The 20,926-nt window shown below is 64.8% G+C and overlaps 3 protein-coding genes across 3 annotated transcripts in view; 2 read left to right on the top strand and 1 right to left on the bottom strand.

The window, feature by feature from the left end:
• The first annotated feature begins 398 nt into the window (after window positions 1-398).
• On the top strand, window positions 399-5,142 carry CHI3L1 (chitinase 3 like 1). The gene is given in 11 exon segments (XM_053659553.1): window positions 399-534; window positions 1,708-1,909; window positions 2,289-2,345; window positions 3,065-3,245; window positions 4,238-4,302; window positions 4,304-4,355; window positions 4,357-4,419; window positions 4,738-4,760; window positions 4,762-4,843; window positions 4,995-5,030; window positions 5,032-5,142. Coding segments are annotated over 11 exon segments (1,008 nt in total).
• A 2,682-nt stretch (window positions 5,143-7,824) lies between these two features.
• Window positions 7,825-14,414, top strand: MYBPH (myosin binding protein H). The gene is given in 11 exon segments (XM_053659614.1): window positions 7,825-8,055; window positions 8,144-8,278; window positions 8,908-9,075; window positions 11,194-11,282; window positions 11,638-11,833; window positions 12,001-12,137; window positions 12,445-12,604; window positions 13,621-13,670; window positions 13,672-13,758; window positions 13,887-14,073; window positions 14,363-14,414. Coding segments are annotated over 11 exon segments (1,419 nt in total). The 5' UTR covers window positions 7,825-7,862; the 3' UTR covers window positions 14,380-14,414.
• Window positions 13,184-20,926, bottom strand: part of ADORA1 (adenosine A1 receptor) — a 24,699-nt gene continuing 16,956 nt past the window's right edge. Inside the window, 2 exon segments of the mRNA XM_053659615.1 lie at window positions 13,184-16,853; window positions 16,856-17,088. Of these exon segments, the coding sequence (XP_053515590.1) occupies window positions 16,450-16,853; window positions 16,856-17,088 (637 nt within the window). The 3' untranslated portion in view covers window positions 13,184-16,449.

Here is a 20,926-nt window from a genome sequence, read left to right as displayed (position 1 = left end):
CAAAGCACCTGAGGAGGAGAGCAGAGGCTGTGGGAGCCGCGAGGTGGCCCGTCCCTGGGGACCAGGGGCCGCCTGCCCTGCTCCTTGCTGCCACACTGAAGCCTCTGGCTGGCAACACACCCTCTCTGCTCCTTCCAAGAGGCATGTCAGAAATTCTTGGGAATTTCCCGTCCCAACCCGACTTACCCTAATAATCGGCAAAGAGTGGGAGGCCTTCACTGTCAGGCCGAGCTGTGGAAAACCTTGAGGGGAGAGCAGGTCCGGCGGCGCTGCTGGACGCGGGGAGGGAAATGAGGAAGGGCCTGCCTGGGGCGCGGTGGGTTGCACGACCGGACTGTGCCCAGTTTCGCCTGGCCAAGGGCCTGGACTGAGAGCTGGCGAAGCAGAAAGGCGAAGGCATGAAAGCTGCCGCGGAAGTCCGGACACTGGCTGGGAAGGCGGAGGGGCTGGGTGTGGGGCTGCAGAAGGTCTTCAGAAGTGACGCTCGGTCAGCGGGGGTCCCAGGGCATGACCCCGACGACTCTGCAAAGGCAGGTGCCTCCTGAAGACCGGCCCGAGTTTTCACAGCTCCCCCAGGGTTTCCCAACCCTCCCGGGGCCCCAGAATCTCATGGTGCCTTCAGTGACGGCTCAGTTCCCATAAATGGGATGGTTTGGGGCGCAGGAAAGTGTCATGGGACAGGCATAAAAGGAAGCGTGGGGCAGGGAAGAGGCTCTGGCTGGGGCGTCTGGGCACCACAAGCACAGAAAGAGGCCTCACCATGCCCCCTCTCCGCTGCACCCAGCACGGGCCTGCGGGGCGGCTCACGCAGGTCTCTAGGGCTGGCCGCGGGTCTGGGCCGTGGGGGCACCGGACTGACAGGCCCCGCTGCCCACAGAGCCACTGCAGAAGGGTCTGGACCCGCTGGCGGGAGGGAGAGACAAAGTGGAGAGAGGAAGCAGGGCCAGGAAGGGGAGGCGGCAGCTAGCCATTAAGCCCTGACTGCAGCTGTAAGTGGCCCATGGGAGGGGCTGGGGGTGGGGGGACTGTTGTGTTGAGTGGGGCCCGGCAGGGGTGCCCTCCAGGTTCTTCTGTGATTCAGAAAGCTCAGAAATATTAACATTTGTTAACGAAAGTGATAAGTATTTTTCATGTGTACCTTGCTCTTCTCTACTTTTCCGTATATTTGAGATTTTTCAAAATAAAAATCGGTCAAAGGCCAGGGTTCCATGGAGGCGGGGGAGACCCAGTGGCTAGTGGATGAGCAGCACCCAGGTTCTCACTGCAGGAAGGCAGAAGAGTCAGGAGGAGGGGAGGGGAGGGGAGGGACTCCTGGTCCCCAGGACACAGTGCACAGCTTGGGGGACGGGCCTGCTGCTGTCCCAGGTGGCCTCTGAGTCAGGGGCACCCCCGCAGGAAGGCAGGGGTCAGACCCAGGACCCAATACAGGCCCTGCCAGGCTCAAGGCCAGGATCTCCCGGCGCAGCCGCCGGGGTGCTCCCTCCTCCCCCTTGCGCAACCTCCGGGAAGCCTTCCTTATGAGCACGGAGTCCCGTTCCTTCTTCCTCATCAGACTCGGAGCCCCCGGGGCACAGGCTCCTGCACCGGCCCTTCCGTGCACAATTCTACCTCTGCTCACGTGCCTGCCCTGTGTGCTGGGCTCAGGGCTCAGCATCCAGAGGGCCCCTGGCGGAAGCCCGGCCAGGCCCCACCTGACTTCTCCTGCAGGTGCTGTGTCCACACTGGCCTGCTACTGCACCAGCTGGTCCCAGTATCGCCAGGGGGCCGGCAGCTGCTTCCCAGATGCCATCGACCCCTTCCTCTGCACCCACATCACCTACAGCTTTGCCAGCATCAGCAACAACAAGATTGACACCTGGGAGTGGAACCATGTGACCCTGTATCACACGCTGAACACACTCAAGAACAGGTTGGGCCCAGGGCTGGCGGGGCAGGAGGCAGATGGAGGGTCGGCCGCACCCCTGCTCCAGAGCCTGGCCAAGGGCCCCCTGCACCTGCCTCTGTGTAGAGACTCTGAGGCCTCAGCTGAGGTGGGAGCAGGTGGGGAGGGCGGTGCTGGGGGGGAGGGTGGAGGCGGCTGCGCACAGGGAGCCCGCCTCTCCCTGAGGTGTCTCTCCACCGGGCGTGGGTGGTACCTGCAGCCGTTTCTCTGTGTCCTGGCTTCCTCGGGGCGGAGGGGCACAGAAACGGGAGACGAGCCTCAGGCTGGGAGGCTGCATTTCGGGCCGGAAGGGCCTCAGAGGCTGAACGTGGGGCCACCCAACTTCCCGCCCCCTCGCACCCCGCAGGAACCCGGCCCTGAAGACCCTCTTGTCAGTTGGAGGGTGGAACTTCGGTTCTCAAAGGTAGGACCCGCTGCCCAGAGGGTGATGGCGCAGGAGTGGGGAGGCACAGCTGTCCCCGCACTCGAGGAAGGAGGGTCTGGGGCCCCCGCTTGGTTAGGCCATGGCCTCGAGCCCAAGAGAGACAACTGAGCCACAGTGACAGGGGCTTCAGAGCGTCACACGGCCACGGCCCATGGATCTCCTGGCTCCGTTCACGGCCTCTCACCCTGGCAGCACAGGATTTCTGGCCACCCAACCTCTGCCACCTCTGGGTCCAGACAGAGAGGGAGGCAAAGAATGGGAAACGCGGGGACGGAGGCCCTGGGAGGATGCCCAGGAGTGGGTGGAGCCGGAGCCGGGCTTCCTGGGGCGGTGGGCGGGGCGGTGGGCGTGGCCTCCCGAACTCCCGTGTTCTGAGCATCACTGTCAGGCACCCTTCCAGCCCTTGTCCTAGGTGACCCTCACAGCGGCCCTGGGATACTTATTGCGCGTACCCCCCACTTTGCAGACAAGATACCTGGGACTCAGGCTATAATCTGTGCGGGGGGCTTGACCAGTAGGTGACTAAACTCGGCGTGGAAACCAGGAGCGTTGGGCTCCAAAGCCCACGCTGAGAAGTGTTGCTCCCGCGTCTGCCGGGGCACGGCCTCCCTGCTCCTCATGCACAGAAGCCCCTCTGCCGGGCCACCGCCCCCAGCAGTACAGCGCTAAGCACTCTTCTGGGGTGATCGTCCTCCCAGATTTTCCGAAATAACCTCCAACACCCAGCGTCACAGGACCTTCATCAGATCGGTGCCCCCGTTCCTGAGGACACACAGCTTTGATGGGCTGGACCTCGCCTGGCTCTACCCTGGACGGAGGGACAAGCGGCATCTCACCACTCTGGTCAAGGCGCTGGTCGGCTCTGGGACGGGCAGGGAGGTGGGTGGGTAGCAGGAGCGGGTGGACAGAAGCTGTCTGTCCCAATGTCCTCCTGACAGCGGGTGAGCGGGACTGAGGCCCCCAGACCTCAGGGTCCTGGGACCCAGTCCAGAGTGAACACCACAGGCCAGAGCCGAGACGTCCCGGAGCAGGGAGCCCTTCTGTGAACACAGCGGCTGGTGAGGTGAGGCCCTGGGAAGCAGCAGGTCACTGGACAGGGCGCCCACCCAGAGAGTGGGGGGTCACTGCCCCTGCTCAGTCCCAAAGCCATGTGCTGCGTCAGGGACACTCAGCCACATGTGGGCAGCTCCAGTTACCCCAGGGGCGGAGTGACTGTCCCCAGCAGCAGTACGGCCACTTTCGTTCTGTGGCCTTGTGTGCCAGCTGTGACAAGGCAGAGACCGGGGCAGACTTCCTCCAGCATCAGCTCCAGTCCCACGGGGTCTCCTCCCCAGCACAGGGTGGCAGGGGCGACGCTGAGCAGAGACGAGGAGGGAGACAGAACGAGGCCACGAAGTCGTGTGGCGGAGAGAAGGCCGAGCCTGAGGACGGGCCTGTCCTGCCGCTGAGCCCCACAGGTCGGGTCCCAGCGCGGGAGGCCGGGAGGTGCTCACGGCCTGGCCAGCCCCGAGCACCACCCTCCACTCCTCAGTCAGCCTGCAAGGCAGGGGTCAGGGCCACGTCCCACCTGAGGACGCTGAGGCCAGAGCCACGGGGTTCCCGGACGTCCGGGAACAGAGGAAGCCAGGCCTCTTCTGCAGGCCGCGCAGGCAGCAGGGGACGAGAGCGCGGCTGGGCTGAGCCGGCCACCCGACCTCTGCAACGGTCACCCAGTGACACACCCTCCCAGTGCCCGGGGGCATTTTGACAGGGAGACTGGGGACACTTCAGACCGAGGTGACGTGCTCCCACAAGGGAGGGAGCCCCAGGAAGCTGCAGGGACAGAGTAGCCTTCGCAAGCCTAACGGCTCCACTGTCCCCCGTCCCCCCAGGACTACGCTGCGGGCTACGTGCTAAGGCTGGGGGTCCCTGCGAAAAAGCTGCTGATGGGCAGCCCACCTTGGGAGGAGCTTCACGCTGGCCTCTTCTGAGACGGGTGTGGGGGCCCCTCAGCTCGGGGCCGGGGACACCAGGCCAGTTCACCCAGGAGGCAGGGATGCTCGCCTACTATGAGGTATGTCCTGGGGAGAAGGCGGGCCTCCCACCCCACCTTCTTCTGCTCTCCCCTGGAAAAAAAATAATGTTCCAGGGGACCAGCCCCACAGGATGCGGGGGAGTGGGGTGAAGCACACACTGTCTGCCTCTGGCCACCAGTCCTGGGGCCACACAACTTGGGGACATTGACATCTGTTTTACACGAGCTTTTGGAAAAGCAGCAGTGGGGGGCGGGTGCCACCGTAGCCTGTGGGCCTGAGAGGGACTCGAGGAACTGCACCCCATGACCTGCGGTCTCAGCGCCGCCCCCACACCCCCTGCTCTGCTCTCCGCTCAGATCTGCGACTTTCTTCGAGGAGTCTCTTTCTGGCCAGCAGGTCCCCTAGGCCACCAAGGGCAACCAGAGGGTGGGGTACGACGACCAGGAGAGCATCGAAACCAAGGTAGGACCCCGGCCACATCCCAGAGTGAAGAGGGAGAGGAGGACCTGCAGGGCTGAGTGACCCGAAGTGTCCCCCACAGGGAAGGGCCCAGACAGCAGGCTCCACCCGAACCCAGCCCTGCCCCTGCCCGCCCCCGCCCACCCCCCGTCAGGTGTGGTGCCTGAGGAGCAGGGAGCTGTGGGCTTGCAGCTGGGGCCACGGTGTGGGCCCTGGACTCGGACAACCTCGGGCCCTTCTGAGGCCAGAACCTGCACTTCCCGCTCACAAGGGCCATCAAGGCTGCCCTCGATGTGGCTTAGTGCTCCGCCCTCCAGCACACCCAGGGCAGGGTGCCCCTCGAGCTGCAGTCTTGCTGCTCAGGGGCCCGGTCAGTTGCCCTGCTGAGCCTCATCTCCTCCCCTGGGCCCAAGGAGAGGCCACAGCTCTGAGCTCAGCTACATGGACAGGCAGGTGGCCGTGGGCTGTGGGGCAGTGAGGGTTGGGGACCCACAGTGTCAGATGAGGCACAGACCACAAGTGAAAGTGCTTGTGATCCCGAGCCCAGCTCCCTCCCTGGGCACCCTGTCCGAGGCCACCCAGCACCAGGCTTTGTCCAGGAAGTGGTGACCACGCCCTCCGCCAAGTGCACCTTCCGACCTGCAGCCACAGCGTCCTCATGTCTTCCCTCCTGGTTCCACAGCTGCTCAATAAAGTGCCAGGGCTCCAGCCTGCGGGGCTCCCCCCAGTCTGTCTCGGAGGCCCATCGGCCTCACCGCCCCCGTCGCTTCTGGGCTCCTCTCCCCCAGGCGCGGGGGGCCTGAGCTTGCAGAAGGGACACAGAGTCCCAAAGGGAGGCCAGCCCCAGCCCCAGCCCCTCCCCTCTCCTCGGACACTCTCAGCAGCAACCAAGGCTCCTCCTCACAGGCCGGCCCGGGGCACGTGGTGGGCAGCACAAGAATGGGGGATGGCTTGCCTGGCGTCCAGAGTCCAGCTGCAGCCTGGGACCCAGGGACCTCGTTTGTGCAGTTTGGGCTCTGGGACCTGGCCTCGTGGTTCTGGAGACCTGTTTGAGGGGCAGGGAGAGAAATGCCCATGGGCTGCCCTGAAATCTGAGTCTACTGAAGCCGGGCAGATGCAACTGGTCCCGAGGTCACGGCCTGGCCAAAGGCAAAGAGAGCGGGAACCTGGCCAGCACTTGGAGGGACGTGACATTCCGCAGCTGGCCAGTGGGGCCGAGCATTCCCTGGCCCCAGACTCCTGCCCACCCCCCCCACCCAAGGGTCTTTGAAAGCCCGGGGCTGCAAGCCCCCAGGCAGGCAGCCCACCACCCCAACCCCTTGGGGCCACCCTTCCCCGACTGGGACCGCTCGGCAGGGCTGACTCAGGGCTCCGAAGTTCGTCACATTCACTTATAGCTGCAGACTCAGAGAGCAGGGTGTGGATCGGGCCTCCAGGGCCCGCCCCTGCTCGGCAGGACACTGAGTCACCTGGCAGAGGCCACAGGCACTGGGGCCCCGCACGCCACTGCCCAGCAAGGGCAGCCAGGGGTGAGAGGCAGCCACGCTGCCGAGGCCTGGCTCCCGGGCCAGAGGCCGTGCCTGTGACTGAGGACCCTAAATAAATCACCTGCGTATTCATTTTTAAATCTCGGGACACATCATACACCCTGAAGCCAATGCAGAATGTGTGTTTTTAATGGGAAGAACGGCTGTACTGTGAAAACTTGTGCAAGTAGCACCCAGGACAGGAAATGAGGCTTCATCTGAGGTCCTGAAGCCCCGCCCCCAGGTGACCCCACCCTGGTCTCCCCGGTGGAGGTGCCACGTGGGCGCCTGCCCACCCTGCCTCTCAGGTGCTAGCGTGCTCCGTGCTCTCGGTCCACTGTGGAAGCTGCTCTTCCCCCCCAGTGTCGGCTACGGCAAATGACCCTGCCGTGCACGTCGTCAGTCCGTCCATACCCTGGTTAACGTGTGTGACAGCCCATGGGGCGTCACCATGGGTTCGGGGGGCGCATGCCGCACGTGCAGACCCCGTCTGTCACCAAAGGAACATCCCCGTTCACACCCCAGCGGCAGTGGGAGCCCAGGCGGCCCCCCTTCCCCCTGACCGCGTGGTGTTTCTCAGCTCCCTGAAGGGCCGCCCGCCCGAGTCTTCAGTGGATGAGGGAGCCAATGACTAGACTTTGTTCCTGTCCTGCACCTTTTTCTGCACTGCAAATGCCCTGCGGGCCCTGCTTCCAGGAGGTGGCCAGCGGCTCTCCCCAGGCCCCCCGCCACCGCTGCCTGGCTGACCCGACCCCACCCCAGAGCTAGGGCTCGGTCACTGTGTGCTCAGCAACCGGGGGGGATGCGGAGGTCCAGAGAGGCCTTTGCCAGCATCCCCAACAGAGGCGGTACCCACAGGCTGCAGACCCCTTCCCAGGATCCAATCAGGCCCCGGAAGGCCTTCCTCAGCCCCACCCTGGAATCCCAATTCCCTCCCTCTCCAGCCCTCAACCTCCTATAGCACCAGGGAGACCCCCGGGAAGGGGAGGGCCGGGGCCAAGGGCAGAGGCTCTCCGGGAAAGGCTGTTTCAGGCTGCCTGGGCCCCACCCCCAGCCCCAGGAACCCTGGGCGCACATGACCCCCGGGAGGCCAGCTGGGCCTGGTCTGGATTCACGCTCCAGATGGACACTCTCGCTCCCTCTGTCCTGACCCCTGGCACAAGCTCCTGGCCACGTCCCCTCTCACCCATCTGCGCCTTCCTCCCGTCTGGGCACCAGCACCCTGACCGCGGAGAGCCAGCCGGGGTGATGGACGACGCAGCGTGCTCCTCTAGGGACCCTGCAGTCCCTCCCCCAGAGCTATTCCTGGCCTGAATGCCTCCCCGCCCCCCGGTCCCCCCACCTGACCTGACCCCACAGCTGGGAGCCATTTGGCTGGGGGTGGGGCAGCCCTGCCTATATAAGCCAGGACCTAGGTGTCCCAGGCACCCCCGGAGGCCCAGACCCTCCACTGCTGACCTCTGCACACTCCAGCCAGACTCCCCCCCGGCCCAGCCATGACAGGAAAAGCCGCCTCAGAGGCCCCTGCTCCTGATCCGGAGGAGAACGCCTCCGAGGTGGCCCAGGTGCCCACAGAGCCCTCAGAGGAAGGGGCAGCGTCGCAGACGGTCACGCAGGAAGAGCAGGCTCCCACGGCAACGCCTCAGGCACCTGCCCCTGCAGCCGCTAAACCTGAGCCTCCAAGTGAAGGTGAGGAGAGGTGGGGCGCCCAGAGGGGCAGGCAGGCGCGGCCGGAGGGGGGCGCCTGGCCACCTTCCTCTCCCCTCCTCCCCCGCAGACCTGCCCAGCACCCCTCTGCTGCTGACCGTGGAGGACGTGAGCGACAGCTCGGTGACCGTGAGCTGGGAGCCCCCGGAGCAGCTGGGCAGGCTGGGCCTCCAGGGCTACCTGCTGGAGCTTCGCAGGGAGGGAGGTGAGCTGTGAGCGAGGCCCTGCGTGCCCCAGGGCGGGGGGGGGGGGGGTAGGAGGGTGGGCAGGCAGCAGGGACGAGCCCCTGATATGCTGTTGGCCGGTGGGGGAGGCACCTCCGAGAGAGTGGAGGCAGGGGATGTCTGAATGACTGTGGCAGGGGCTCGTCCCCCAGCTCCAGGGGGCTCCTGAGAGACGGCACAGAAGCCCAGGCCTGGGCGCTGCTCTGCAGGGGAGGGGTGGGGAGGCTGCGTCTCAGAAGACGCTGCTGGGGGGCGGGGCTGGGGGGCAGGGGACCGTGAGAGACAACGAGGACAAAGGGGACGGATTCCCGTGGTCCACTCCACGGCAGCCAAAGTCAGCCCGTGCTCCACCATGCACCCCACCTCCCATGTGACTCGGCAACGCGTCCCTCCTCCCTGAGCTTCAGCAGCCACACCTCGGGCCACCGCTCGGCTCTCACGCCAGGTGTCTTCAAAGCCAGTTTGCAAATAAGAGGCAGGGAAAGGGAGGGAGGGGAAACAGGCCCAGAGAGGGAGGTCAGCTTCTCCAGTCACCGGCGAGAAGGTAAGCCCAGCAGAGCAGGGTGCCCATGACCCCCAAGGCGGGGCCTCACACCCCCTGCCCCCTCAGCCTCGGAGTGGGTGCCCGTGAACACCCGGCCCGTGATGGTGACTCAGCAGACCCTGCGGAACCTGGCCCTGGGAGACAAGTTCTTCCTGCGCGTGGCTGCCGTGAGCTCTGCAGGGGCCGGCCCACCGGCTGTGCTGGACCAGCCTGTGCACATCCGCGAGATCGTAGGTAAACCTTTCGTCTCCGGCCCCGGCCCTTCCCAGGCACCTTATCTGATGGCCAGAGAAGCCCAGGGAACAGGGAACAGGGGCCATCACTCCCCCTCCCACACATGGTTGCACCAGCCACACTCTGCCACATTCCCGCCTTAAGAAAGTTCCAGGTTCCACCATCAGCCACTATACACATCTATAGATATTTATTTATAATTCACAAAAGAGTAGTTCTCAGACCAGCTTATTGTGAAAGAAAATAAAATTTCTAAAACAAAAAAAGTTCCAGGTTGCTCAGCAACAGCAGACCTCTGGAGGTGCAACAGGCCGGCCCCAAGTGTGGGGGGGCTTCCTGACCCCCCAGTTCACCTGCCGGTTCACCTGCCGGTGCTAATAGTTATTCCGTCCTTCCTCCTGCCTCATCTTCATCCCTCCAGTGGCCGTGAAAGCTCCCCTTCTACCCGTTCTCCACGTGCTCCATGGGGCCTGGGTTCCAGGCCTCCCAGAGGCTTGGGGACAGAGACACTGTCCCTCGATGTGCCTGGCGGGAGGGGAGACAAGGGCCCTCACAGGCCCGTGAAGGGTTCCCCATCCCCAGAGGGCAGTGCCGCCCTGGGGACCTGAGCTCGTGGCTGAGATGTCTATTTGCGGGTGCCGCCTCCCGGAGCCGGTCAGGTTTCAGTCCGCTAATGGCAGTGAGTCATTTGTTCTGATCCGAGGTCTCTGGGGATGGCCCAGGGCCCCAGTGAAGAGAGACACGGGCCAGCCTGTGGCCTGAGGCTTTCTGCACCTTCACCCCTGCTCCGCACCTCAACCCTCAGGGGGTACCCCACAGCTCTGAACAAGGCCTCCAGAAACCAGGGGGTTTGTGGCCACAGGAAGGGTCAAATTCCGTTTAAGGACACACATCTCAACTCCAGGGCCTGACGATGGGGGGTCCATGGGGAGCTCAGAGCCTTAGGCTGTCACGGTTGCTCAGGGACCCTCTGGAGGAGACATAGCCCAGAGCCAGACCCCCAGGACCGTTCGTGCCTGCCACACAGCAGGGCGTCTTCTCCGGGATTTTCAAAACCCGAGGATGTTCCCAGCCTTTCAGTCTGGGTGAGACAGGGTTGCACAGAAGGACACGCAGACCTCTTGCCGGGGCAGGTCCTGGAGTCTCCCCGAGGCCCAGGCTGCTCGGACTCCGAGGGCCGGCGAGGGCCCAGCCTCTCCTCCGAAGCCCGACGCTGACGGGCAGACTCGGCACCCACGACTCCATCGGAATTCCTCTGGCAGTGGACGAGGGGATTTCCTGGAGAGAAGAGGGGAGAGACTGTGAACTAACAGGGACCAGCCAGGCCCGCCTGGTGGGCAGGGCGGGGTGCGGGCCAGGCCAGGTTCCTCGGCTGCTCAGCTGTCTGTCCTCGGCCACCTGCAGCTGCCAAACATTCCACCCGAGGCTCCCGGAGCCCAGCGCCCACACGGCTAATCCTCGGAGACACCGTGTTCCTTCTCACTGTCTCCTTCCCTCCGCCCTGACAGCCGCCAACTGCGGCCACCTGTTTGCACTGAGAAGCCTCAGTCACCGCCAGCTCCACCCCCATGGGGGCAATTGGCTACTTCAGAGGGGGCACCCGGTGAGGTGCCGGCAGGCCGGGGGGGTCCTGCCCTTGCAGGGGCCGAAGTCAGGTTTCGGGAAGGCCTCCCCAGCTGTGGGGCCGGACAGGGGTGGGAAGGGAAACGGCCTGAGCCTCCATGTGACCTGGAGACAGACCACTGGGCGCCCGGGTCTCCCAGGGGCTTCTCGAAAGGCCCAGTGGGGGCGGAGGGGCTGCACCAGGAGGCCAAGGCTTGGCACTGCCCTCTGGGAATGCAGGCCGGCAGGCGCAAACCCCAGCCTGGCAAGGTCCGGGAGCCTAGGAATGCCGGGTGCTGCCCTCCCACACCGCGGAAGCCCCGCCTTCCTAGAGTCTCCGGGCTCTTGGTCCCCAGGGGCCTTCGGGCTGCAGGCCCCGGTCTCAGGAGGGAGCTTCACCCACCGGACAAGGAGGCGGCCCCAGAACACACCCAGGAGCCCGCCCGTCCTACCAGCAGCCCTCGCCAGTCAGCAGCCCCGCTGCTGTGCTGAGCGGAGACTCTTGCTTTGACGCAGAGCCCCCCAAGATCCGTGTGCCCCGCCACCTCCGCCAGACCTACATCCGAGAGGTGGGAGAGTCAATCAACCTGCAGATCCCCTTCCAGGTGTGTGTCTCCTGCCCAGGTACCTGCTCGGATGGGCCCCAGGGCCCCACCTGGGGTGGCCAGAAGAGCCCAGGAAGTGTCAGGGTACCCGTGGGGGCACCCTGGGACCCGCCCAGGTGGCCCCCCTCCCTCTGTCATGCACATTCTCCAACCCGGGACGGGGCAGTTTGGTCCCAGGGCTGGCTGGGCACCTGGGGTGAGGCCGTGCCCAGCCCTGTGGCTCCAGTCTCTGTGGCCGGTCCTGGGAGAGGCCAGTGGGGCAGCTCCCCGGACACAGCTCCAGAGACCCCAGAACTGGGGGGGCTGTCAGGGGCTGGCATCTCCTGTACACACTCTGGGGGCTCTTCCCTCCCAGGGGAATCCCAAGCCTCAGGCCTCCTGGACCCACGACGGCCACGCCCTGGACAGCCAGAGGGTGAGCGTGCACAGTGGGGACCAGGACTCCATCCTCTTCATCCGCTCGTCCCAGCGCTCCGACTCAGGCCGCTACGAACTCACCGTGCGGCTGGACACCCTGGAGGCCCGGGCAGCCATCGACATCCTGGTCACAGGTACGAGGCCAGGGAGGCTGGGCACCTCACCAGGGGGCGCAGAGACCCCCACCTCCCCCCGAGTGGATGCTCAGACAGGCGGACCAGGGGAGGGTCCTGGGAACAAGGCGAGGGGGTGTGCAGCGAAGCCGGCCGTCCGCCTCACCCCGACACCGGGCCCTGCAGAGAAGCCGGGCCCCCCAGCAGCATCCGGCTGCTGGACGTCTGGGGCTGCAACGCTGCCCTGGAGTGGACGCCGCCCCAGGACACAGGCAACACGGAGCTCCTGGGCTACACGGTGCAGAAGGCCGACAGGAAGACAGGGGTGAGCCCCCTGGGGCGGAGTCGGGGAGGGGACTCCTGCTCAAATGAAGGTGGTAGTTCAGTAGGCCCCAGGCCAGGGCTGAGGACTCAGAGGCTGGTTCTGCGTTCTCGGGCCCTCAGGCCGCACTCTGGGTGTGAGGCACAGGACCCTCTGAGGACCCCAGACAGGTCACCTGAATGCCCCAGGGGCCCCTTCCCCCAGCTGAAAGTCCCTCTTCCCAAGACTTCAGCCCCCGGGCTGGATGAGCAGGGGAGCAGGGAGGGCGAGGGCGGGCTGACAGCCCGGGTCACGGGACCGGTCCCCGCAGCAATGGTTCACCGTGCTGGAGCGCTACCACCCGACCACCTGCACCGTCTCCGACCTCGTCGTGGGCAACTCGTACTCCTTCCGAGTCTTCTCGGAAAACCTGTGTGGACTCAGCGCCTCGGCCGCGGTCACCAAGGAGCTTGCCCACATCCAGAAGGCAGGTGGGTCTGGGCCGGGGCCTGGACCAGGAGGCGAGCCGGGCTGACCCTCTGTCCCCACCTCTGTCCCCAGCTGTCCCCAGGTCTGCCAGCTGCCCTGCCTGAGGGCTGCTCAGGGGTGCTGCTCCCTGGACGGTGCCACCCTGTCCAAACCCACGTACACCATGCACAGACACACGCCCACGCACAGCTATGCACACGCACACGCATGCACACACCATTGCAGAGAGATGGACGAGGCGGGCTGCTTGAACGAGCACACCAGGGCACCGCCTTGCCCACAGGAACTGTCCCTTGGGAGACTGTGTCTTTATTCTGTAGCCGCCAACATCAGAGCAGCCACTGGGCCTTCAGGTGCGCAGTCCCGGCGCCAGCACAACAGGCAGTGGGCGGGGTGGGGTGGGGGGGACTCTGGCCAGTTTGTTGAAAGGGCAAAGCCCCCAACCCTAACACAGCACCATGGAGACGGTCAGAGAGATGTGGCGTTTATTGTCTCCCACGGGCCCGGGCCCTCAGTCACACGCAAAGTCCCGCGCCCCCGCCCCCCTCCCTGTGGGCCCCCAGGCCCTCCCCCACGCAGAGTCCACGCCGGCTCCAGGGGCCACACCCTTTCTAACACCAGCCTGAGCCGCACAGAATTAGGGAGAAATTTTTATTGAAAAAAGGAAAGCCAGTCAGCTCTCCAAAGACAACGGAAATGAAATGCAGTGTCTCTGATCTGCTGGTCTCCACCTCAGCCAAGATCACCTCCTCTCTCTGCTCCTGTCCCCGGCCCACCTGGGTCCCAGCTGCCCTCTGCCTCTTTGAGACCTTCTGTCTCCAAGTGCCCGCCTGCTGGCCACGCCTGGCGCCCCAGCCGTCCCACCTCTAGAGGCCGAGGCCTTTCTGCAGGCCACCAGCGCATGGCCCAGAGAGACATTCTCCGCAGAAGACACCTACATGGGAACTTGGTGACTGCTTTAGGAGAAGGGTCTCCTCCTGGAACCTCAGATTCACTCCATTTTCTCCCCTGAACCCAGATATTGCTGCCAAACTTAAAAGGTTTGTTGCAAGAGACTTCTCAGAAGCCCCCCTCATTCACCCAGCCCCTGGTCGACCACACCACCACCCCTGGCTACAGCACCCAGCTCTCCTGCAGTGTCCGAGCTTCGCCCAAGGTGAGGCCTGGGGAGGGGCAGGCAGGCTGAGGACTCTGGCCCGGCGTCTCCGCCCAAGTCTGAGGACGGCCTTGGAGGCCGAGACCCAGCCCACAACCGCCGGCCTCCCTGTGACCATGTCTCCCCAGCCCAAGATCATCTGGATGAAAAACAACATGAACATCCAGGGGGACCCCAAATACCGCGCCTTCTCCGAGCAAGGCGTCTGCACCCTGGAGATCCGGAAACCCAGCCCCTTTGACTCTGGGGTCTACACCTGCAAGGCCGTCAACGCGCTCGGGGAGGCAACCGCAGACTGCCGGCTGGAGGTCAAAGGTGAGGGCTGAAGGAGGGTCTCTCCTCTGGGGCCTGTCAGGGGGTGAGCAGGAGACGCCCCCCGCCCCTCCTGCTGGGCTAGAGGAGGCTGAGCCTTGAGAGGTGAGGTGAGGCTGAGGGGTGGTGAGACCACCGAGGCCCGGCTGCCAGGAAGGCGGCCCAGGGTGGGCAGAGGGGCTAAGAGTCCCCCCGGGCTGTAGCCATGAGCCCCTCTGGCTCCTCGCTGCCAATCTGGCCCCCAGAGGACCCCTCTCCCCGACCCAACTCTAACACTCAGTGTCTCTCCCAGCCGCAGCCACACACTGAACAGCGCTGGAGGAGGCTGTGGTGAGGACACAGGTAACAAGCTGGGGCCCCCGGGGACACCAGGGAGCTGGCAGGCAGGGCCCTGCTGGGGAGGCAGTGACTCGCTGCAGGGCTTGGTCCTGGCTCTGAGTGACCTGAGGCCAGGGTGTCTCTTGGACCTGTGTCTCGTCAGGGAAGTATGGCCAAGGACCTTCCCTGCTTCCCCTGCAAGGTGCTCCTGAGGCTCCGGCACAGAAGAAGTGGGCAAAGCTCAGATCGGGAAGGAGAGAGGGGCCACTTCCCCCGAGAGAGCTCATGACGCACGTCCTCTGCCAGGTGCTCTAGGCCTGAGGGGTCAGGGCCACCAGGCCGAAAATCAAGCTCCTCGGATGCCCCACACCCGTTTCCAAAGTGACAGCTGACCGCTCTGCTCCCCAGCTCCAGCCCAGCCTCCCTCCCCCGAGGCTGGAGCCCAGGACCCAGGAGGGGCCTGGTGGGCCCGGACCGGCTTCCCGGGCACCAGGGCCACGATCAGTTGGCAAAGAGCTGCAGGGCGGGCGCGAGGCACTCAAATAAAGGTGTGCACGTCGCCACTGGGTCTGCAGCAGCGATCTGTGACAGTGACCGTCGTCACAACGGGCCGGCGCCACATCCCTGCAAGGGGGTACTGAACTGTCACCAGAGGGGGTCTCCGCGCACAACACCTTGAGGAAGGTCTGGTGGAAGGGGACTCGAGACTTTGGGGGTGTCTGCCCGACGTGAGCTTTTTTGGGTTCTTATTTCTGCATTCAGGGCTTGCTGCCCCAGGGTAAGAATTGTGAGAACACACACACCCTTCTCTGGCCCCTCCTTCTCCGAGAGCCTCCACATGGCCCCGCTCCCCACTTCTGGGCCCCACTTTGCATCCCCTCCACCACCGAGGCTGTCGGTTGCCCCAGTATGGGGGTCCCAGTCTTTGATCAGTCAGGGTCCTCCCTGGGAGTCAGGGCACAGCCTGCCTCTGAGGGAGGGTGGGCCTGGAGTCTCTGATCACACGCAGAGTCCTGCCCCCCCACCCCCTGGACAAGGGGCTTCAGGTTTGGTAAAGGGTGCCCTTGACCAGACAACCTAAAATCCTCAACTCTGCAGCGGAGTCCCAAAGGCCCTGAAAACCAGGCCAAAAGCAGGGGGTGCTGCAGGCATTCAGAGGCCAGCAGCAGCTCCTCGCCCACACCCTCAGGAGGAGTCTCCTCTGGGCTGCCCCAGCCTGCTGTACCTCACCCCAGCAGGGTCCACAGTCAGCCACGTCCCTCGTGCGCCCCCTCCCCGGGCAGGCACGATGCTCCCACGAGTTGGCAGGTCTCCATCAGGCCCAGCAGCAGCAGCGGTGGGCGTCAGGAGAGTCCAGGCCCCTCCGTGAGCTGGTGGCCCAGAGGACAGGCAACCACAGTCCTGGCCGCTGCTGGGCACTCAGTGCTGCCACCTGGTGGCTGTGGGAAGCCCACAACACACTCCACACTTGCTCAGGGGCCTCTGAGCACCCCCCAGGGTCCAAAGGCTGGTGCAGAATAAAGCAGATATTAGAAGAGATTTCTCGACTTGCTGTTTCTGCCTCCTTCCCAAGTATAAGCCTAGGCTGCTCTGAGCAAGGGCGGCAGGCACCTGGGAGGCAGGGGCTGAGGATCCTCATTTCCGCCCCTCAGTGGCTTTGGCCACTTTCCCCTGAAGACAGAAGAGAAAAGCAAGGCCCTGCTCCCCTCCGTTGCTCCTCGCGCAGGGGACCCCTCCCCCTCCTGCAGCTTGGTCCTGGGGCCCCTGGGCCCCTACCGCTAAGACAGGGCCCCTGCCCCCCAGCCCCGCCCACGAGGCCTCTTTGTCGGAAGCCAGGGCTGCCCATGGGATGGCCAGGCACACGGGGAGGCAAAAGCCCCTTTCCTCCTCCCTCGGGTTACCCGCTCCTTCCCCCTGGACTGCCCCCCAACCCACTTCCAGACCCAGAGGCGCAGGACACCCCACGTCCCACAGCCAGGCCAGGGAAGGCTCCGGGAGACAAGCGGGATGGTGGGCAGGTGAGGACCGAGCTGAGGTGCTCCGGCCGTGGGCAGATGAAGCCTACTCATCTGGCCTGTCTTCCGGGGGGTCCTCATCCTTGGGGGGCGCCGGCTGGCCGCAGAAATAGTCATTCCAGATCTTGAGGAAGGTGACCCGGAACTTCTGGATGCGGAAGGCGTAGACAATGGGGTTCATGGCCGAGTTGCCGTGTGTGAGGAAGATGGCGATGTAGATGAGCAGGCTGGGCTTGTGGCAGGAGGGGCAGAAGAGGGTGATGCAGTTCAGGATGTGCAGGGGCAGCCAGCTCAGGGCGAACAGCAGGAGGATGAGGGCCAGCGACTTGGCGATCCGCAGCTCCTTCCCATAGTACTTCTGCGGGTCGCCGGTGGAGGACGCCACCTTCTTGTTGAGCTGGCGGCGGATCAGGTAGAAGACCTCCAGGTAGATGAGGACCATGAGCAGTAGGGGGGCAGCACCCAGACGAAGAAGTTGAAGTAGACCATGTACTCCATGCTGATGACCTTCTCGAACTCGCACCTGATCACGGGCTCGCCCACGCTGCCGTTGGCCTCCCAGGCCCGCTGCACCGCACGCAGGTTGTTCCAGCCGAACATGGGCGTCAGGCCCACCACGAAGGAGAGCAGCCAGCAGCCGGCGATGGCCACCGCCGCCCTGCGGGGCGTCACCACCGTCTTATACCTGCGGGGAGGACAGAGTGTCAGGCACCTGCCAGGCCGGCCCCGCCCCCAGGAGGCCCTGCCCGCTGGGGCCCAGGCTGTGGGGAGTGCGTGTCTGTGGCTAAAGCACCATGTTTTCAGGACCTAAGATTAAGGCCAGCTCAGCTCACCTCTCCCGGTGAACAAAGAAACCTTAACGGAAAGCAAAGAGCGCCCCTTAGGAGTTTTAATAGAGTCACCGCGGTGGAAGCTGCTTGGGCCCGTCACCCCCACCTGCGATCACATCACTGTTTCATAACAGACCTCGTTGGGGGTGGCAGGGGGAGCGTGGGCGGGTGAAGAAATGGAGGTTCAAAGCGGTCGCGTGAGCTGCCAGGGCCACCCCGTGCTCCCCAGCACACGTCCACACTGACCACACAGCCGCTGGCGAAGCAACCACCTTCCCCTCAGCCGACGCGACTCTCAGGAAGCACAGCAACCTCCTCCAGGCTCCGGCCGCTCTCCCGGACACCCCCCATCACCCGCCTCCTCCTCCCCCCTCCCCCTTCAGGGTCACTGCCCAGGGCTCATCTCCTGAGGGCTGGGTCTCGAGAACCAGCTCTGCACACCCAGACGACCTGGGAATGTTCTCAGGAAAGAGGCTCCGGATGCCCACGGAGCCTCTGCCCCGTGCGGGGCGCCCTTGGCCGAGGACACCGCCGTGGGCAGTGGGTCCCAGGCCCACCCTCTGCAGGGGCAAGATACGGTCCTGCCCTGTGAGGCTCATGTTTTTCGAGAAGTCTCAGATGACACCAAAGGAAGGACATAACTTGACAAGACGACTACAGGTTGTCCTGTGTCCTTGGAAGGAAATGCAAGGGACACTATCCAAGGACAGGGCTGCCGAGCTTTTCGTGCCGTGCGTGACACACAGACGGCGGAAGCTCCAGAAGACATGAAAACCAGTGAGGCGCCCACGGCCAGTGATGGCCCTGCGTGAGGAAGGGCTGAGAGTCTCCACGTCCCCACTTCCCACTAAGCAAACCCTGCCAGCGGCCAGCGCGTACTCAGGCCACACTCGGGCCTCACACACGGAGCTGCTCGGCCAGCAGCCACCGGTCACTGTCTCCCAGCACTCCTCCCTCCAGCTGCTGCCCCTGCCCCTGCCCACGGGCCCTTCACAGAGACAGCCCCTAGGTTCCTCTCCTCCCGGACGCCTTTCCTTCCACTGGTGCCCACTGCCCCGGGAAGGCTTCACAGAATCGGAAGGGGCACCGTGGGGGCGGGACAAGCCAGGTCCCCTCCCTGCCCCACATACAAGGCCGGTGAGCCGGACGGGGCCTCGGGAACCTCCTTTCCAGTTTCCCTACCTTTCCAGCCGGGCACTGAGGGAGCCCCCGTGGTCCCCACACCCACGGTGTTGGCGGCCCGCCCCGCCCCTGTGAGCCTTCCTGAGCCTCTCTTCATCCAAACCCTTGTTTGCTGCAGTGACTGAAGCCCAGACCCTCCTGCCAGATCCCTGGCAAGAGAGCCAGCTCGCTGCACATGCTGGAACCAGAGACTGGACAAAGTCCTGAGACTGACCAGAGCCCATGGGGCCCCTCAGCAAGGAGGACCAGGCAACACGTGGCCGCCTGTGCCTGGGCTCCCGCACCTCTAAGCCCCTTGAGACGTTCACAACCAGAAAACCTTGGGATGTCTGCATGCTCGGCAAACACCAGACCAGTGGCCCCTGGGGCCCCGCAATGTCCCCTGGAGCGGGCAGGCCCAGCAGGCCCAGCCGTGAGTCTAGGGGCCAGAACACAGGAGCCAGGCCACTCTGTGAGGGGAGGGAGCCGAGGGCCTCGGGCCCCAGGCCAGCCTCGGCTGCAGGGCCACACCCCATTTACTGCTCCTGGCCTTACACGTCCACGCCTCAGGGGACCCACAACAGGCTGGGAGGAGCCAACTCCACAGGGTGCAGATTCAAGGCCCGACAGCGGGCCAGCCTGAGTGCGCGGCTCCCGGCTCCAAGACCCGCCCTCCCTCAGGGCAGCGGGCTCGCCGTGGGGCATTTGGACACGAGATGGCTGGCAAGCTGGGAACGGAACGTCAGTCTCCTACGGGCTTGAAACAAAACCATCTGGACCCAGTTCAGACGTGTGGGGGCAATGATGGCGCCCTGGGAGTGGAGTGGGTACCGACCGTCTCTCAGGTGGGAGACGGCAGCGACTTGCAGCTGGGGAGGTGACCCTCCCCTCCTCCGGTCCGGCCTGACTCCCAGGAGCCCCCGGGTCACAGTGTCCCTGGGGCTCCTCCAGGCTGGGTCCCAGCAGACCCTGCAGCTCAGGGTATCAGCTCCCATCTGTTTTTCTTGCTATTTTCTCCACGGTGGGAAAGGCTGGACGCAGGACCGTGGCTGAGGGAGGGCAGGATGTCACAGGAAGGGCCAGGCAGGGGCCCACCTTGTCCTCACGCCAGAGAGAACAGTGGACACTGCGCATCCTGGGTGCGCACGGGGTGGGGTATGTTGCGTACGCCTCCAACATTCGGGGTGCCCCTCCCAAATGGGGCTCAAGGCCTCACCACCTCCACAGCTGCACTGGGAACTACCAGCAAGGCGGCTGCCCTGGGGGGGCAGTCTAAGATTGATATGGGTTGGGGGCGCAGAGGGGGCGTCCGTGCAGGCAGTGGTGCTGCAAGGGGGAAGCTCCTGAAGGACGTCACTGAAGGGACCAGCCACACCCCACCTCCAGAGCCTGCCCCCCGGGGGGCTAAGCCCCACCCACCACAGGAGAGACAACCCTTTGGGTGTGGGGCCTCCTCTGTGTGCAAAGGTAACAGCTCCAAGATACGGCTCCAAGTAACCCATTAGTCAGTATCTTCTGCTGGCGACAGTGGTGTGGTGGCCTGGGGTGTCGGGGGCAGTGGAGGGCACAGACTCTCCGAGGGAGAGGCAGGGGCTGAAGAAAAGGCGGACGGGGTCCCTGCTGCCGAGAGCGAGTGTTTGCCAACCTGCCTGGCGCCACAGCGAGGGAGCACAGGCCGTTCAGAGGTGCCAGAGAGATGAAGGCTACAGTCCTTGGATCTGAATCGGGCCAGGAGAGGGCGCTCTGGAGGCTAAGGGAGGGGCGGAACAGTCACAGCCTGATGGCTATAACAAGTGAAAAATAAAATCTGTTCCACGACAAACTGAGATGATTCAGTCAATCCCACGTGAGGACGGAGAGGCAGAGGCTGCAGCAGGGGCTCAGTTAGAGAAGGTCAGTGTGAAGGCGGAGCCAGGGCCCCGGGAGTAGCAGGGAGCCCACTGCCGAGTCAGGAACCACGGGTCCCTGCGCAGGTCCTGCCACCTAAGGCTGCTCTGAGGAGGACCCCTACAGAGGTGCGAGCCAGTGCCCCCGGGCCACCAGCCGGCTCCAGCGGGTCCAGGCAGGTCCGGGCGGGGCGGCCAGAGCCCCATGCTGCCCCAGCGCAGTGTGGGACTGCGGAGGCTCTTGGCCAGATGTAGTCCCAGCCCCCCACACTGGACCCTTCCAGTCCACAGTCCAGAGAAGCCGGGACTCCATCCCAGGCCAGGTCCCAGCAGGGGCCGTGAGCATGTGCCCGAGCTCCCCACCTGTCCTTTGCCTCGTGAATAGGCCCCTTTCATGGATGAGGTCACTTCCAGTGGGGGGCCCACCGGGCGTAGAGCAGAACCTCTCCCTGCCTGCCGCTTCAGCGCAGGCCCCTCCGGAACACGGCGGGACTGGCGCCCGGGCTCACTCTGAGGACTCAGCTGCAGGATCCTCACACAGGAAAGGCTGGGAAGGCCGGCAGGTGCCACACGGGCCGAGGGGCCTGGGCAGGAAAGGGTGTCGGGAGTGACGGGAGACTGGGCCCTGAAGCCCCACTCTGCCTCA

Source organism: Artibeus jamaicensis, unplaced genomic scaffold (genome assembly GCF_021234435.1).
Source record: "Artibeus jamaicensis isolate MK-2021 breed Jamaican fruit bat unplaced genomic scaffold, CSHL_Jam_final scaffold_754, whole genome shotgun sequence".
NCBI classification, from domain to species: domain Eukaryota; kingdom Metazoa; phylum Chordata; class Mammalia; order Chiroptera; family Phyllostomidae; genus Artibeus; species Artibeus jamaicensis.
This window is presented reverse-complemented; position numbering and strand designations above follow the sequence as displayed.